At 36.7% G+C, this 19,533-nt stretch overlaps 1 protein-coding gene across 2 annotated transcripts in view; it reads right to left on the minus strand.

Annotated features, from left to right (window-relative positions):
* The window catches only part of FAP (fibroblast activation protein alpha), a 42,372-nt gene that overhangs the window by 2,550 nt on the left and 20,289 nt on the right, over positions 1–19,533 (minus strand). For both annotated transcript variants that reach the window (XM_014954765.1, XM_014954766.1), the window contains 13 exons: positions 18,540–18,644; positions 18,380–18,450; positions 17,731–17,784; positions 17,274–17,398; positions 16,024–16,071; positions 12,755–12,853; positions 11,955–12,024; positions 10,514–10,708; positions 7,886–7,940; positions 4,560–4,659; positions 1,488–1,552; positions 535–607; positions 197–270 (listed from right to left, as the gene is read on the minus strand). In XM_014954765.1, coding sequence (XP_014810251.1) covers positions 197–270; positions 535–607; positions 1,488–1,552; positions 4,560–4,659; positions 7,886–7,940; positions 10,514–10,708; positions 11,955–12,024; positions 12,755–12,853; positions 16,024–16,071; positions 17,274–17,398; positions 17,731–17,784; positions 18,380–18,450; positions 18,540–18,644 — 1,134 coding nt within the window. The remainder of the gene's footprint in view (positions 1–196; positions 271–534; positions 608–1,487; positions 1,553–4,559; positions 4,660–7,885; positions 7,941–10,513; positions 10,709–11,954; positions 12,025–12,754; positions 12,854–16,023; positions 16,072–17,273; positions 17,399–17,730; positions 17,785–18,379; positions 18,451–18,539; positions 18,645–19,533) is intronic.

The following is a 19,533-nucleotide window of genomic DNA, read 5'->3' on the forward strand; positions in this document are numbered from 1 at the left end:
GGGGGGAGGGGAGGGAAAGCAGAAAAATCCTTTGAGGAAGAAAGTTTTTATGAAGATTAACAAATGCACTCACAATTGCCAGATTTTGAAGCATGTTCAGTTGAACTGAGTTCTTAAAAACATTGCCAAATGTCAGATAAGCTTATTGATAAAGCCATAAACCACTGTTCAAAATGAAAAATAGTCTATTACTTACCATTGCCTGGAAATCCACCTGTGCATTAACCAGAGCTTTTGCGATTTGTGCTGAGTTCTGAAAATGCACATTATCTGAAAAAGGAAAAAAAAGAGATTAGCTGTTGAAATGTGTAAATACCACAAAGCATAAAGTTATAGTGCATTAAGTTGTGTCCACTAATTATCAAGTGATACAGTTGACATTACTAAGAATGAGTAAGCATCTTATAATATGTCATATGGAAATCTACCAAAGATCTAAGTACTGACCCTAATCAAAGGCCTAAAAAGATGCTTAATGTTTTTCAAACAAAGTGATTCTGGCTCTGTATTTGTACTGCCATTTGCAAACCTCACCATCTGCTGTTCCATGGATGAGAAGATACTCTACGTTTTGGAAATTCTTTGCTCTTGCCATCACAGTTGAATTCTGTTAAGAGGAAAAATGAACAGTTCAGCAGTTTCAATTTAAACCACTCAGTCACAGAGCTGAAAGGCTTTCTTTACCTAGTAGAACAACAATCAAACAGTTGGACTGGCATAATAATGACAGCAGTGACTTCATATCAATCTGAGATTATAACAGAAGCCCTATATATTTAGTGCCTTTTCTAAAGGCCAGTTCACAAAAAGCACAGCACTTGCCATGTGTCATTCCCTGAACACTGTAATTCCTGGCTACCCAAACAGCTCTACCAGGGCATTTGGTATTAAGCATTTCTTTTCTGTAAGTTGGTATGGAGAATACACACTGAGAACATGATCCAAAATCTGTAATAGGAGTCTTTCCACTAACTTCTTTGGATGTTAATTCAGGCCTCTGCATTCAGAGCTGGGATTTGTGCTGCTAGAGGAAGCTGCAGACTTCCTGTCAATGTAGAAAAAAAGAAGAAAAACAACCTGTTCCAGGTAGGGAAAGCTGTTCTGACCATTTAGTATGCTTATGATGGTAATATCAGAGAGCTAAATTTGCATGAAGCAGTTTGCACACCACAGCTAACAGTACCAACCAAAACATTACAAACATCAACATTTTAACCTCTCTCATGCGAGTTCTTTCCTAGGCTAATGGTTTGCACTGGCAGAACTCACTTGTCCAAGGGAGAAAATAAAGATCCTTCAATTTAGCTTATTTAGGATTGATAAATACAAACCCACAAGTAACTATGGAGATACAAATTTCACAGCAGTAGCTTAGCTGAGCTGCCACTATGGGAGCCAAAAGGTCATTTTCTTTCTTCACAGTTTTACTTGTTCATGGAAGTGTGATTCAAGTTTAAGGCAGATCAACACAGAAAGAGAATTCTCACCTTGTAGTGCTCAAGATTATCGGACTCTACAGGAAGACCCATAAATCGTTCTGTGTAGATAGACGCTGCAATATTAAAGAAAAAAGCTACAGATAAAGAATGTACAGATATTTTCATGCCTCTAGTGACACACAGCAAATTAAATGTTATTTTAACTGTATCTGTTCTGCTTGTTTTCCTCATAATATACCAAATTTAAACCTGTTTTAAAAAATTAACTATGAAGGTTAATTAATAAGCATCCTCCAAACTGTCCTTGCAGAAATAGTGGTTTGATACTCATCTGTGGAACCAACAGAGGTTTTGTGGATAAACTGCTCTATGCTTTTGGGTTGCACTCCAGAAGTCAGTTGAATGAGCCAATGAGCCAACACAGGTGCATGGTGGAAAGATGACACAGACTATTTTTGACACCTTAAAAAGAGGAGCTGAGCAGAATTCCAGCCTGGGATGTGTCTGTATATATACAGTAAATATGGATATATATGTTGTCATTTTCCTATTGAATGCAAATACGCAGCAATTAGGGGGAGCAGGAAACGATACAGGCTTGCACTGAAAAAGTGGTGCAATTGCTGTTCAGGTCTCTGTTCAATTCCTTTTCATAACTACAACAAAGAATGTTAACAGATTTGATAAAACAAATATGAATAATGAACAGTATATATCACCAAGAAATCAGTAGGAACAGCTATCTTTGAGCTGCCTGGGTATTTGTAATTTAACTTAGAGCTGTTAGGAAAATTTGCGGAAAACTGACACAGCAGCTGTCACTACCAGAACATTACTTTCTTTATGACCTTGCCTTGAAAGAGTAGCTGACACATATTGAGCAGTCAAGCTGTAGTATTACAAGAATTTTATTTATTTAACAGAGTCAGGGCTTTCTGACAAAGAAGAGCTGGCATCTTTCCCTCTCATAAGAGAGGTGACGGCCATTGCAATCGGTAAGGGATTGGGATTGTCTACCTCGTTGTCCAGTTTGGTACACTGCATTAGAATAATTCTCTTAAAAAGCAGAAATAAGAATCCTCCCAGGAAATGAAAATGACTCAATACACTTATGTTCCCATGGCTTATTTTGCACCCTTTACATATGTTACCATTGAGTGCTAAAGATTTGTTCTGTGTCTCCCAGATCAGCCAAGTAAGGCTCCTGAAGATCACTTGTAATAAACTAAGTACCAAAAAAATCTAAGCAGACTATCTTTTATCAAAATCCTTTATCATTCAATGAAAACAGAAAATGTGCAATATCTGTTGTCAACACAGTGTCAAGCAACCATATTGGGCTTAAGTTTTCAGTAAAATAGTCTCCTTCTGAATGGCTGGCATTTCTACAGTATTCTGAGCCAAATTCTCCACTCTCTTCTACCAGTATAGCTACAACAAGTCCACAGAGGTCAGCAGAATTACATTATAATGACTAAGTGGAAGATTTGGCTTGTCAATTACTGAGGAAGAAAAAGGAGATAAATTGCAAATTTTAATAAAACAATCACAGATCTAATGCTTTTAATGATACATTGTCCCCAAATGCAATTTTCCCTTGCCATTTTATGATTGTTCAGCTGTTACTAACTCTGACACAAAATGGAGGTGAGTGGGAGGATTTCAGAGAAAAGATTATAGTCCAGAGTCTAATCTGTGCATTAAAAGAGGGTGGGACAGAATTTAGAAGCTCTAGGGGCCAGTACATCCTCTGATATACTGATACTACTTAGAGACTCAAATATGTAGCATCCTGTAGTTTTGCCCCTAACACAATTCACCCTAATGTTAACATGATCTGTTTGCCAAAACCTATGACTCATGACTTCCTTCTGTTTCCTTCCTTCCTTCCTTCCTTAGTGGAGGTACATTTGCCTGTTTGGATTTTACAGTGTGTTCTTAGCAAGATTCTTTAACTACCTCCTGAACATTCAGCTAAAGTAAAAATTCACTAGTGCAGTTCTAATCTACTTTAACTTAAAAACTTAATTAAATTTTCAACGCTTGGAAAAAAGTTTATACCTCTTCTTTTACTGAAAGACTTTTGCCAAAATAGTGCTTTATGCCTGCATTCAGGAAATAATTTTGCAATCATGAGTGAAAATGTCTCTAAAAAATCTTGATGCCAGGGAAAACATGAAGACTATGCTTCCTGTGTCATACAAATGTTTTCTCTTTTGTTTGCAAAACACCATAAATACAAGGGATGTCTGTGCTAGCAGTCAGGGAAGGAATCTTTCCCATTTAACCAAAAATTTTTCTCATAACCAAGACTTCTTAGCAAACGACCATATGCTAAGTAAATGTGTTCAAAGTGCTACATTTTGCTCACTGAAAACATGCATGCCATGATTCTTTTTTACACTAAGGTTCCTTTACACCATGCCAAAAGCTTAATAGGTCTGCAAGTACGTATATGTGCCTACTTTATTCACACAGTAAGGCCCTAGGAGTATACTCCTAGAGTTTCCGCTGAACAGTTTGGAGCCTAAGTCAATAAACATAAATAAAAATATGTCTTGTAACACAACCACACAGGAGGTGTGGCTGAGAAACACTGAAAAGGAAAAATATTTAATTTAAAAAAAATGCATCAGACACACTGAGTCCCTCTCTTTTCTACTGCTTTTGGGAAATAACTTTGCAATCATCAGAAATACTGATTCCTGACAGGGATCATCTGCAGTATCTGAAGTTGAAGTACACTGTGATTCCGTTTACTTGCAGGAAAGTCTTTTCAGCTGTTTCTGAATTCAGTGATACTGTTTTAACAGGATTTTTAGGGAGATCACTCCTGCATATAGTTGTTTATCAAGGAGCTTTACACACTTAATGCTACAGATGTGCATATGGAATCATCTGGGCATACCTGAAGAAGGTATGTGACAAAGTCTCTTCCAAACTGCCAGCTGCAGTCAGTTATTTTTAGCAAGGAAAACATTAAGCTTCAGAGTTTTATGTCTAGGTAATTGCAATGTCTCTAAGTTTCATATTGCCAGTCTCCTGCAATGATTTCATTTAGAAAGTCATGAAATGCTACATCTTGCTTTCCAAGTCAGGACTTACGACAAGTTTCCATACCGTAATATTCCCAGCTGGAAACAGGAGCCACAGCCATTCCACATTTAAATATTCCACTGCCAGATCCAAGTGCCAAAGAAGTTACGTACCCACCATAGGACTAGGAAGAAATCACAGACAGTTTAAAATTATTGGTGAAATATCATTTTGTTTTCTGAATCAAACTCATACGAATTAGTTCCAAAGTAAATATTTTACTTTAAAAGCTTTGGTTGCTTTGTCCTCCATGCTTTCAAATTTTTTTTTTAAATTAATTTATTTCAAATGGATCTGATGTGATTTCTTGTGAGAGAGATTAGACAATTTTATTGGAACACTTCTTTTTTGCTACTTCTTCAACACTTATCACAGGATATTGCTCTTATTACCACTTAGAATCATAGAAAAATTTAAGTTGGTAGGGTCCTTCAAGGTAATCTAGCACAAACTCTATCTCAAAACAGAGATAAATTCAGATTTAAATGAGGTTGATCAGAGTCACATTACACACCCTCCCTACTCAATCTGCTTCAATGTTTATCACTGTTGTCATAAATTTTTTTCCTAACACCCAAACAAAACTTCCCTTATGGCAACTTGTATTCATTGCCTCTCATCCTTTCAGGGTGCACCTCCAAGAAGAGTTATAGGGTTTCTTCCCTCCCTTTACAAACTATCTAGCTTTTGCTAATGACTGGCATATTGAACCTGCCCCATCATCAGTACCAACAGACTCCGTTACTTGAGAACTTGAGGTTGGAGCAACTCCTCCCTTCTGCCTGCCACTGTTCTATTATTTTCTGGCCTGACTCATCAAACTGGGACCCAGCAAGGAAGAATAAGTTCATAGCTGGAAGTTAGGTGAGGTAGTAAGTAAGCCTGGATATCAGAATACATCTGATATCTGCACAGTGCAACTGTGCGGGGCTAGTTGCTGAAACAAGAGGATACTGTAAATAAAATGCATTTGGTTTGGCTGGACATAGGATGTAGAACTGGGGCTGGAAAATACTTGTAGAAGGTCTTTGGGAAGTAATGGGTTACTGTTTAGATTAAAAGTGAGGGAGGGATAAAAATATGGGGCGTCATGAAGAATTCTGAAGACTATCAATCTCATCAGTAGTGTATGAAAGACTAAGGGAAACAAGTAAAACTATTAAATATTTTTTGGTACAAAAGTAAGTTAGTCCCTCCTTTCTTTTGACATTCCAGCTTGAAATGACAGTGAGGGATATGCTAATTTGTACAATTTTTTCCAGCTCATTTGACTGACTTACTTGATCTTTTAAAAAAATCAATCCACAAAGATAAAAAGGATTAGGATCAGGCAGATAAATCTACGCACTGTAACAGGCAGAGAGATAGAGTTCAAACCTGAATTGCTTTAGTGGTCATTTAAGAGCTTTTGCCATCTAGAAGAGTTTGGCAAGTCTGAAAGTACAATGAACTGCATAGTTCATGTGTACCTGCCAAGCCGTAGGCTATAGATATGGAGACACCTTTCAACTCCTTGCAAAGGTTATAGACCAGGAAATGGTATAGTAAATAGAAAAAAAAATGGAAAAAAAGACTGACAGGTTTGGCAATAGTGCTGTTACTTGAATATTACATCTGCTACTAGGATACAATACTTTAGATGTGTGAAATCTCTTAATCGGTTCTGGAAACACTGTGGTGAAATAAAATATGATATAATTAAAAAAATAAAATATGTGGCCTTAACTTACTTAATGTCACTTTAGAAGTACTCATTTGTGTCACTTAATTTCACCATATGGTACTCCATTTTATCCTGGTGTTATAGCAGTGTCTGCCCAAAGTAATTTAAATATTAGTTGGTAAAAGCTTCATATTTTAGCAACCCTGCTCATGTGCTATCTAAGATCAGGCAAATTCTATAGTTACAGTTGAACTGAATCTTGTAAGATCCATCCTCTAGTGTGTTTCTGGGCAAGCCTCTTACAACAAAACTGGGCCAATGAAAACAAACAAACAAACAAAAAACAACAAAAAATTAAACAAAACAAACAGTGACAGATCCGAAGAACTCTCCTGGCAAAGACAGGCAGTTAAAGGGAATGAAATAAAAGGTCTTTCTGAATGATAATCAGAGAAAAGTGAACATGTATAAAAAGAAAAATAGTGTGAAATGTTAATGAGTGGCTAACATACCAGTTTATTCTGTACATTTTTAAAATCAGTGCTGCCTGTTACTGCTGGATAGCTGATACTGATTTACTCAGAGGAGTAAATGTGGTCTGGCTTCCATCCCCCTTTAGCATTTCTTACAGTACTGCTCCTAATCCATGAGATCCTCAGGTGTTGCTTATCTGCTCGTTCTGCTGCATAGTATTAATTCTGTTGTGCTGAAGCTGGGGAGACAGGGAGTCAGTTCTGTCTATGAATTCTTGATCCAGCCATTCATGATGAACATGAGAAATTGAGTCAGATGGCCTAAACATCTGAAAAATCCCTATAAAGGGACTGTGTGGCCGTTGTGCCACAGAAGTTGTCTTCAGCTCTCCCATAACACCACTAATAGGTCTGCATCTCATTTCCAAGAATCATGCCACTTAGAAGCTGACAGCACAGGAAAAAGAATCCCGACTATTCAAATAATTTATTTTTCTCCTATTAGAATGCAGTTCTATCCTAAAATTTGAACTTGAGGTGGGCTACTATCTTTGTCAGTGCCTAAGGGTAGTGGAATCTGGCTATTTAAAAAGACTTGCAATACATCTGGCTACGAAAGGTTCTGGAGTGTTACAAAGCAAAGTACACGAAAAAAATCAAAGATGAAAAATAGACTGGCTAATGATTTGGAGTGACTCCTATACTGAATTTTTCCACTTGGTGAAGCTGTCAATGTTGTACGCCCCTCAGACCTACATTTAACCCTGCTGACCATTTCAAAGCCAACCAAGTATACAGTGATTCTGTATGATGCAAGGTCACATTTCTGATGAGAGCCATTCATAGGACTTTTCTCATCATTTTAATCTCAGATCTGAAAGGACAATACTTGAATTTTGACACCATGCCAGTACGTCCCTAAGTTAAAAGTAAAGCCAATTAAAAATCTCAATTTTGCTTAACTTCAAGTACAAACAATGTATTAGACATATGCTTTGCAAAATTCCCCCTTGAGCTGTCAAAGATCCCTTTTTGGGGGCTTGCGCTGTTGCAATTGCACGTACATAGGCACCAACAGGAATTAGCCCCTTTGGCAATACTATCAAACACTGATACAAGAAACTTCATACAGATTTAGGACAGAATAAGGAAGAATTAAAAGAAATATACTGCAGGTTTATTTAAAGGTATATACAAAAACTGCAACTACTTACCCAGCCCCATATTGCTATTCGTTTCTCATCAATAAAACCCATTTCTATAAATTTCCTATGGAAAAGAAAGTCACAGACATTAATGCATTATTACAAAAGATTGCTACTCCTATAACAAATTATCACAAAAAAAATTTTCTTTCACTTTTTTCACACAGCCCACCAATTTGAGCAAACCGACAATCACCATAGCATGCCTGACTTCTACAACGCACTAATTATTCAATTAATTGATATTTTAGAGGAAAAGGAAGACATTTTCTTGAAAAAACAAACAAATGTTGAAATTAGTAATTTCTTCAAAATAATTTTTCTTCCAGTGTATCAGAGCTCTGCCCAACTGGCTTCTCAGCAAAAAAAGTTTTTTTTCTTATAGTTAGAAACCACCTGGATATTTAGTCCAGACTAGATTAAACATCATATATTATACTCATGTTGAACATATGCATATATATACATGTGCATATGTGCAGACATACACTTGCACACATGCAGAGAAAAAGGTTCAAAAATGTGTACTCCTTCTAATAACCACATTTCATTTCCCATAGCTCTACCTTCCCACAGGCTATTATTGTTTTCATCGTTTTAATGCCAAAGGTACTGGATTACCATTCACACCTTATCCTGCAAGATGCTCAACATACTCATTTTATGATCTCTTTGGTCTCTCAAGAGGCACAGTATCAACTTCTGAGATTAAGGATTCCCTGGAGCAGTTAGGTTTCTTTTTTATATGCCTGAAAAGTGCAGAGCATATACTGCTACTATAATAAAAAATAATAATAAGGAAAACATCTCCTAATGCTTCAAGTAGGTAATGAGTTTGCGATAGATGAAAGGTGCACCTTGCTTATACACTCAGTAGTAAAACAAGTCAAAGAGAACCACAAATACTAGGTCTCCTACAAAAATCCTGCATCGGATTCTGAAGACTATTTCCAGAGATGCATTAGCAACAGCAAAAGAAAGGGGATAATGCAAATGACCACAAAGGTTTGAGAGTGACAGATAAACAAAATAGGTTTTGTTTTTGCAAAAAAAATCCCAGGACACGTTAGCCTTATTTTACTAGGACAAGCATAAGGCACTGATAACAGCCAAAATGTGGGATACTATCTGGGTGGGACAAAGTTAAAAAGGCCAAAAAATGATTCAGCTTTGTTATATTGTTGTTTTAATCCCTGGCGTTCCTCCTAAAAGCCCCTCCAAGAATTTCCCACTAGAGTATAGGATCCTCTCTAAAAATCATGCATCTTAAGCCATGCATTAGATCAGGAAGATGGAATGCAATATATTTAACTGAATAAAAATTTAGTCTAGGTGCTGACAGAAAGCTGGGAAGTGTGAAGTCTGAGGTCATTTCTTCACAGACTGTCTCAGCAGATTTTGCAACTGCAGAATCAGTTTAGGTTCCCTCTGTCTCTGACATTTTATGTCTGAGTGACGATTCAGAGTAATAAAAAACCATTCTCTCTCTTGTGATATTTTAAAGTATGCCATCACTGCTAAAAGTTTCAGGATAGCAAATCAAATAATATATTAATAGAAAAGCCTGACATGATATACAGCTATTCTGTTTCATTTATCACTGAAAAGGATAATGGTGTGCTTATATCAAGGAGCAAATGAATTACCACAAAGCAGAAAGAGGAAGGAACAGACACCCTCCTCACACACACTTGTAAATACACGCAGTGTTCTCAAACAAGTAGTGAAAGCTGTGGAAACCTGCACTGCTACATCCAATTTCTAGCTAAACTTCTCAGAGTCAGGTCTATTTCCGGGGGAAGAAGGTATTTACTATTGCATCTGGAAATCTATCCATGCTCTGATGGGCCAAATTCCAGACCAAAGGCTAGACTAAATTCCTTATTCCTGCCTTGCACTCATTTCTGTGGGGTTCAAACTAACACTTCTTTAACTGCTCACTTTAGCAGTACTACTGCATCTGTAAATTTAAGAGGCAGCATTTCTTTACAAAACCTCAGCTTTCTCTCCCTCCCGAAACTTCTGCTTAGGGAACTATTTTCCCTTGGAACACTTCAAGTGTTTTGATGCAAAGGAACAAGTTCAGGGCACAACTACCAGAGGATGTCAGACACTTTCTGTTGTCCATAACTATCCTAAAATAGCACGGAAGACAAGTTTATGACTAATCAACCTCCAAAGGCTTGTGTCAGGATTCAGTTTTGGTACAAACTTCGCATTTGACCTTTAGCTAATCACTGTGGTACATCACTATGAATCTTTGGCTAATTGCTATGGTCACTGAGGTAGGTTTCCCCTACAGGGAAAACCTCAGAACAGTGGAAAATACGTAGGCTTACTTCTCACCACTGACGCTTGTATTTCCTTAGGCCTACGATTGAAGCCTCTGATGATGCTCTTATAAAATGGAAGTGGTAGATACAAATGTGGCTATAATAGTACATGGACTTGATATACCACACAAAACCTCACTGACATCAAGCATCTTAGTATTTTCTTTCTACAAGTCATCGTGTCTTATTTCCTGGAGAAGTCAGCTCTTCAGAAGAAAGGCTAAGAAGCATATTTAGGATTTTTTTTCACATTACTTCTTGTTGGCATATAAATACAAGTTATATGAGGAGATATTCTACTTACTTCACTGCTGAGATTTGGTCCTCAACTTCATAGATTCCTAGTCTTCGATATACTGCATGCAAAATCTTGTCCCCTTGATAAGCTGTCCCTCTGCCATCCACTAGAGCAACAATAATTCCCTCTTTGCTTGCAAGATAGGTTATCCAGCTAATGCTAAATGTTTCCTTTACATTCTGGCTGCAAGGTCCTCCATACCTGAGGATAAAAATTCACACTTTTTCAACTCATATTTATACATTTATAAACAGTTGCTGGATACTGGACTAGAGCTATAGGTACTTGCATTTTCTCAACAAGTATTTTGCTATATGGCTGTTGTTGAAAAAGCTCAGTAGACAAACACTTCAACCACCATTTTCATGTATTTGTGTGATTTTGCTGTCTAAAATCCATTTTAATTGTTTAGGTCTCATGCCTAAGGCAAATCATGAGTTTTAGTGCAGACTAAGGTGTGCAGCACCAGGTACCTGTCCTAAGGGGAATCCTTGGAAGGCTTATCCTCAAAGACTCAATGCTGTCCACTCTCCAAACTGCTCAGCTGTAAAAGCCCTTTTTGGGTGCTTTTCTCCACATTTGATCTCCACATGCAGTCACAGCAATGATAAAGAAAACAGGAGAAAAAAATGGTCCGTATACTTTCTGGCCCTCCCCAGACCATCTTTGTTTCAGTAGGGAATTATCATGTGCTGTTGGAGCTGTGGGCAGAACACACCCCACATAGATGAGTAGTACAGAGAGAGACACTCCTCATGAGAACGGCCTAATGTGAATTACACATTTGACCTCAAGGACATGACTGACTTAATCTTCTACTCTAAACTAAATTACTCTTAACATTCGTGGACCATTGGATCATCACTGGTTAATACAAAATGATGTAAGGTTTATTACACCCACTCAGCAATCTTTTCTGCTTCCCATTTTTTTTTTGCACCACTACAATTTTTGTTGTCTTTCCTGCCTGCAATAAATAAAACTCGTGTCAAATGCTCTTTACAAGGAACATTTGATTAAAGAAGCCAGCCCATCTGGTTTAGGGGTGTCTGGTTTTTTTTTTTTTCTTAACAAATGAAGAAGGCTCTTGTATTTATCATATTAATGAAGCTGAAATCAGTAATTTCAGACTGCCTTATAATAAACAGTAGCAGCAACAGAAAAAAGAACTCCAAGCAATAGCTCACATGTTTTTATCCCTTTTCTTTCTCTGAGGAACTGATCTTTGCCATGCTAAGATTATTATTAAAAATCTCATTGATTTTCATTGGGTTGACTTTCTATTCCAGAAATATATTAAAAAATCCATCACAACAAAAAAATGGAACTAAGTGGTTTTGCTTGTGCTTCATAAAATGTCGCAAATATCCTAGATTTTGTCAAATTATAAGAAGCATATTTTCTGACATAACAACAACAACATTCAAAGAAAGGAAGTGTTACATACACCTGAACAAGCAGAGGGTACTTCTTGGATCTATCAAACTGTGGAGGTAGAAGCATTTTGTACCACAAAGCTAGAAAAGAATTGCATTGTTAATGGTTAAAATGATTCCTTCAAGTATAATCCAGACTTTGGTGTCACAGTATATGAAAATGAATCAGCACAAACTACACAATGCACAAACTGAATCACAGAACTGATGCAAGTAACTGTTTATATTGAGCTGTTGAAGAAAACTTTGAAAAAATAAAGACTCCGCTTTTATTTTAATTTAACCATGCATAAAAATATTATTTCACATAACTGTGAAACTGTGGGTACTCAGTTTTCCAGGTACCTAGAAAAACACAACTAGGAATATAATTGTTGTTAAGATTATGGGAAATGAGCTTTTGAAACTTCACATTGATTCAATAGCACGGATTATTGTTTGTAAAGTCACTAGTGAAAACAGTGTATGGAAGTCAATATAATGTGTAACACATGAACAGGAATTTACATTTCACATTTTATTACCTCTGTACTATAATGTTTTTACATGATATTTAAACACTTTACCAATATTATTAATGATTTTTTTTAAAAAAATTGCTTTGTGTATTTTAACTACTGTTTTACTGAGAGATACCCTGAGGCACAGGCAAATTGGTTGTTGTCAAACAGGACAGAACCAGGGCTCTTCCTCCAAACCTGACAGGCTAACAAGTTTGTTCTACAGAAAGACAATGCTCACTATAACAAAATAAAGGTAAAACATTAAAATGGTAGGAATTAAAAGTATAATAAAGATATGTAATTCTTACTTATACCATCCACTTCAAGTTTATTAATTTCTTCTTTTGGAAGTCTGATCTCTCGCAAAGCAGACTGCAATTCCCCATTGTCTTCCAGTACTCTCAGCTCTAAGTAAAAGAAATGCCTGAATTATTAAGCAGTTTATTGTTAATTCCTCTCCATTAATTTAGATTCCTTTACTTTGTGTTATTAGAACAGAAAGGAAATCTGTGAAATTTTACAAGCAGAGTAATGAAATCAACTCAGACACTTCTAATTGGGCTTCATCACATAGCTAAATAAAAACAAGGCACTGGTATTATAATGCACAAATACTCATTAGATTTTTATAGGATGTGCATTTTACATGTTGCCTCTGAGTGTTAGAGTCCTGGATGTTCTGAAGAAACTCCTCTCTCCTGCAGAGCCCTCATCCCAGTTTTGTAAAATGGTAGGAGCTGGAAATGCAAAATTCATCCCATCATGCAAAACACAATCCTGTATTTCCTCTCTTGCTTACCACAGGAACATCAGTTTAAGCTGTGAGACCCTTGGGCAGTGTGGTCAAGCACACAGATGTTTGTGAATATGTTGATTATGGGCAAACGCAGGAAATCCAGTTTCTTAAGCAGTTGTGGCAAACCCTTGCTCAGCCACTGTACAGTATCTTCCTAGACCCAATTTACAGTTTTGTAATTTAAAAAATACTATTTAAAATTTAGTTAATTTCCAGCAGAGACTGCAGAACTATATATTATGAATCCACTGGGTATTGTTTATTTATGTGTTTTCCCATGAGTAATAAAGGATGAAAAATACTGTACATAGTGGAAATCTGTGACTTTTAGCTTCACTTTCAAAACAAAATAAACTTTTAAGACTGCAGGAGACTTTTCTTTGTTAGTTTACTTTTTTTCTTTTTAATGGCAACCCCTTCCTGTTTCTAGAAATGCACGAAAAATACAAGTACTTTTCTCAGCATGTCTTGACCTAGATAATGCTTAAGACATGCCACAAATATAACACTGGAATTTGTTCTTTCAAAATACTCTTGACAAGTTTTGCAGATTCAAGTGGGCTTTTATGGCTGAAAGATCATCCTGGTTTTGGATACTTACCCAAACTCAGCTGAACCCTTTCCATACTTCCCCTCAAAACTCCTGAAACTTGCACATTACCACAAATGAATTGTAGGCATGCTGGAAGGAGCTTCCAGACTGGTGTATCTTAGTTTAACTGCATGCCTCCTACTAAAATTCATGGGGGATCTATTTTCAGAATGCTGCCAACTGCAATGAAAATGGATCTACTAAAAATAGTTTTGCACACAGAAGAGGTTATGAAAGCAAGAGACTTAAGGAAAATTAATCCAACATAGGTCATGAAAAAGTCAAAGAGATGCATGAATTTGCTTGTTTCTGAAGGAAGCACAGCAGAGTAAGGCATCATGAAACCAAGTGGTGAAGATCCATTAAATGAAACTGTTCTCTCCTGCAGAGAGATTAAGAAATACATACTTGTAGTTGGGCACTTAGCTGCATTTCATGCAATTAATAATTTGATAAGGAAGTAGTAGGGGCCCTTAATACACAAATTAATAATGAATCATAGAATCATCTAGGTTGGAAAAGACCCTTGGGATCATCGAGTCTAACCATCTACCCTACTCTACAAAGTTCTTCCCTACACCATATCCCCCAACACCACATCTAAATGACTCTTAAACTCATCCAAGGATGGTGACTCAACCACCTCCCTAGGCAGCCTATTCCAGTGTCTGACCACTCTTTCTGTGAAGAATTTTTTCCTAATGTCCAGCCTAAACCTACCCTGCTGCAGTTTGAATCCATTCCCTCTTGTTCTATCGCTAATTGCTTGTGAGAAGAGACCAGCACCAACCTCTCTATAATGTCCTTTCAAGTAGTTGTAGAGAGTGATGAGGTCACCTCTCAGTCTCTTCTTCCTCAAACTAAACAGTCCCAGCTCCCTCAATTGTTATTCGTACCATTTATTCTCCAGGCCCTTCACCAGCTTTGTTGCCCTCCTCTGCACCCGCTCCAGCACCTCAATATCTCTCTTGTACTGAGATGCCCAAAACTGGACACAACGCTCCAGGTGCGGCCTCACCAGTGCTGAGTACAGGGGGACCATCACCTCCCCTTCTTCTGCTGGTCACACTATTTCTAATACAAGCCAGGATGCCATTGGCTTTCTTGGCCACCTGGGCACACTGCTGGCTCATATTCAGCCGCTTGTCAATTAGAACCCCCAAGTCCTTTTCCGCCAGGCAGCTTTCCAGCCACACTTCCCCAAGCCTGTACTGATGCACAGGGTTGGTGTGGCCCATGTTGGGCCACAACATGGAAAAGAAAGAGCTATGACAATGGATTAAATATAAAAAAAATCCATGCATTAGCTGCATTTAAACCTTCTGCAAAAGAAATAACAGAACACAGTGTTTTAATAGCACAAATACAACACATACATTGATCAATCTTTTCCATCTGCAAACATTTTTTTCCATATGTTCAGATGGAACTTCCTGTGTTCCAGCTTGCATCTGTTGCCCCTTGTCCTGTCACCAGGCACCACTGAGAAGAGCCAGAACCCATCCTCTTGACACCCGCCCTTTAGATACTTGTAAGCATTGATAAGATCCCATCTCAGTCTTCTCCAGGCTAAACAGACTCAAGTCTCTCAGCCTTGCTTCATGAGAGAGGTGCTCCATTCCCCTGATCATCTTTGTAGCCCTCCACTGGACTCTTTCCAGTAGCTCCCTGTCCTTGAACTGGGGGCCCCAAAACTGGACTCCAGATGCAGACTCACCAGGGCAGAGTAGAGGAGGAGGATGACCTCCCTCGACCTGCTCACCACGCTCTTTTTAATGTACCCCAGGAGACCACTGGTCACCTTGCTTCATGAAAAAACTCAGAAAGTTTTGTGTTCCTCCAAATGTGAAGAGGAATAGTTTGGAAATCACAATAATGTTTTCTAGAAAGTTTGATTCAATATTTGGTAGACAAAGACCTGCTGATGTTCATTGCATCTATAGTGTGTAAACAGGAAAATCAGGATGCTATAAAAATGCTGAACTCAGGAATGAAAATACAGGAATCTGTGCATTCACTGATATCTGGATTTAACGAATTAAGAAATCTAGAAAGATGCTAGATATTTTAGTAACAAACAAGATGAAAGTCTTCTTGATCACAATCCTAAATATTGTATTAGAGGATCTGCATAGTGAAGATCAATGAGAAAAGCAATTGCTCAGAAATAGACAGGATATTTGCAGTACCTCTATCACCACGGTTCTCAAAAAGAGTAGAAATGGGAATCCCAGGACCTGTCAAAAGAATGGTAAGAAGGCAGTTTTTAGTTTAAAGCTGGAACATTGACATTGGTAACTGACGGTGTAAAAGACCTTAAAGTTGATACACAAATCTGAATCTTCTCTGCCGTACAACCCACTAGTCCCTGCTGCATGAAATACATAAGGTACTGTGTGTACATAGACTCGTATACACATCGGCATTGCTTAGCAAACATAACAGAAGTAACTTTAAATCTACTAACAAACTCTTCCTCCCTAGAGATGAAGTGACATCTAGTTAATACCTGAGATGTGATTACATAAGGTGAATGCAGAATTAACAATGTGAAACATTCTTCTGAGAACATGTCACATCGTATTTGTGAAGGTGACTGGCTTTTACATGGTGACGACCTTACTGACTATTTTGTGCAAGAATGATTGAAAGGTGTTATTATTTGCTACATTTGCTTCTCTGCTCAATGAAAGTTCTAAGGAACTCTTCAGCTGATCAGTCAGTGCAGAATCAGAATAGTAAACTTTATATGAAACACGCAAAAGGAGAACCTTGAATATTGTTCTTTCCTTTTCCTAGATTATTACTTCACTGTTCTTTGATTATACCAACGGATGAAAAATCAATCATTGAAATTAACTTATTTCAACAGAGCCAAGACTTCATCTAATACTTCTGTGTTACAAGTGGTTTCAATGAACATACATTTTGATTAATTGGATTTTTCTTAGTTCAGTTATTAAAAATGTTCTCAGGTAGTAAATATCCAAAATTTTGTTGCTAACACAGGTTTTAATAATTTCAATCGGGAAACATATTGTAGTAGTTTCTCATAGCTAACTTTGATCACAAGAATTGGAAATCAGTATGTTTCTAAATCATGCTCTTGCTGCTGCAAGAAAAAGCACAACTTTGACAAGCCAGATTAGAATCTGTTTCATGCCATGAAGGACTTTCACAAATTTGTTCTTAATTCTAAAAACCCCACAATTTTTGTTGAAAAAGTAAAAAAAAAAAAAAAAGAGTAAAAATATTTGTGTTTTGTGAAACATCTTTCCAAGGTTTTTGGACATGGGAAGATTTCTTTCTGGAAACCTCTCCTGGTTAATGTGAAATTTCTGATTCATCTAGCTATTGTTTGGGATAATTAGTATTATTTACACCTCTGATAAATTTCGAAGTACAACAAATGATATGTTTGCCTCCAGGCTATACATACCATAACAGATCAAGGCGTAATACTTAGAACGTTCACTGAACCTTGCTGTATAATACTGGCATCTCTCTTTCCTTAGATTGCAAGTAATGCATTGTTTTCTGATAGGTTTACTTCCAATACTGATTCTAAGAGAAAAACAAAATAAAGCAATATTTATTTTGCTCCAACTAACTTCACGTGTGTCTCACTCACATTCTAGAACATAAGCACTGTACTTTCAGAATGGTTCTATTTAAAAATAAATGTTTTCCCTTTTTATCAGCCTTTTCCCCAAGAGTATATTTAACTGTAAATGCTATTTCTCCTTAATTCTCAGATATAATCAGAGGTCAAGATTTAGTTAAAACAGCTTGTGAAATTACACTTTAAACATCCTAAAACTAAATTATTTTATTGAAAAATCCAGACCTATCTTCTAGCAACCTAGTATCATTAAGATAATGTTGATAACACTTACTTGTAAATATTCCTTCTTCCTGGATAGCCTTCAAATTCATTGCTTGAATAGAAACTGTAAATTCATTTATATGTTAATAAATAATCCATAAAGTGATGACCTATGAACCAGCATCAAGATGAAAAGCCGTCTTGGAAGTTAACTTAGACTTTTTGAGATTTCTGCATGTGATGGAAGAGTAAGTTAAGCTTATATACCTTTCATCTTAACAATTTTTTTCTCAAACTCTGATTAGATGACAAATAAACCATATAAATAGAAGCTTTATCTTAATTCTCATGAACTAATCAGCCCAACTATGTAAGATGTATCTATCTGTATAGCAGCCTGAATGAGAGGTCATAAAAAGAGATACGATTGAGGTAATTGCAGATTATATGAAGGTTAAATTTACATATTTCTAAATAACTCTAAGATGGGTGATTGAAAATAAGTAGAAAAATGAGGGAAATTTGCCAAGAATCTTCCATAAGTAAATGAAGTTTGCAAACCTGTGCAGTACCTTTGCATACAAATTTACTGTGGATGCATTCAGATACAAAACAAATTATACCTAACTATAACTTGATGAGTTAACAAATGGTGTTCCAATGATTAAGTGCTGCTTTTCCTGACAACACTCACAACCTGTTCTCTTCATGATACTCACATTGCATCATTTGTTACTCTGAAAATGTATATTGCCTCCCATTCTCCACTTGTAATTTGGATTGCATTCTCCTGTGAAGCAAGACATGTAAGTTACTGAATATTGTAGAATTATTTCAGGATCTTGCAGTATATCATGTAAAACACTTTGCATGACTTACCACAGAGCCATTGATGTAATGAATATGCTTATAACCATTTTTGTCACTAAAAATTTTGTAGTATGAACTGCTGTCTGATGTAAAATATGGTGCAGAAACAAAGAACTGAAACAATGGAAAAAAAAATGGTAGATGAGACACAAGAGTTTCCAAGCTGTTTTGCAGATTATAGTACACATACTAAAAGTAGTAAGACTATTTAATCAGTTCAGATGGGACAAAGTACTTTGCACAAGTGTTTAGCTGTAATATTCAATCTCTCAGTCAGTAGACATCAAAATTTCTGACCCGTCACATCAGATTTCTTCAGCTGATAATATGGATACCTCAAGTACCCCACAAATGCAAGCTCTCTACTTATAAGTGGAATAATATGTTTGTATATTCTGAATGGCCTTTTAAGAATAGCTATTAAGAATAAGCTATTTAAGAATAGGTAGAGTTGTTTTTTTAAAAATAAGTTTCTGAATAAAGCTAATGTTCACGAACGGTGCAATACTGAAAATTCTATGAGCCACTGAGTTTGTCTGATTCACTGAGCAAATACAGCACGAAGTAAATGGAAATTTGAAGTTTCCCACGTTATCCACTAATGTTAAAGAACAGATTATCCCAGATAAGACTGTTCAACTATTCCTCCCTTTCACCATTATCTCTTTACTAAAATTGTCAGTCAAGGATGAGTTACTGCAACTCCGAGTTTTATTTTCAAAACATGAACACAAAAGAATGCACAAAAGAAAGCACTTCACACATAGCACCAAACATTCCTGAGTATGACTTTGGAATAATACTAACCCGAGCTTGACTAGAACCTGTGACCACAAGCTAAATTGTTCTGGAGCCTGCTTCTAATATTCCTAATTCTTGAAATCCTATAAAAGCTAAAGCAGGGATTTATGTATGTGTGCAATTTCTTTAGTTTTAATAAAATCCTGTCATCACAACCTCAAGAGGAAAAAAGGAAGGGACCAAGTAAGATAACTAATCTTTC

Source organism: Calidris pugnax, unplaced genomic scaffold, assembly GCF_001431845.1.
Source record: "Calidris pugnax isolate Ruff unplaced genomic scaffold, ASM143184v1 scaffold103, whole genome shotgun sequence".
Taxonomy (NCBI): Eukaryota; Metazoa; Chordata; class Aves; order Charadriiformes; family Scolopacidae; genus Calidris; species Calidris pugnax.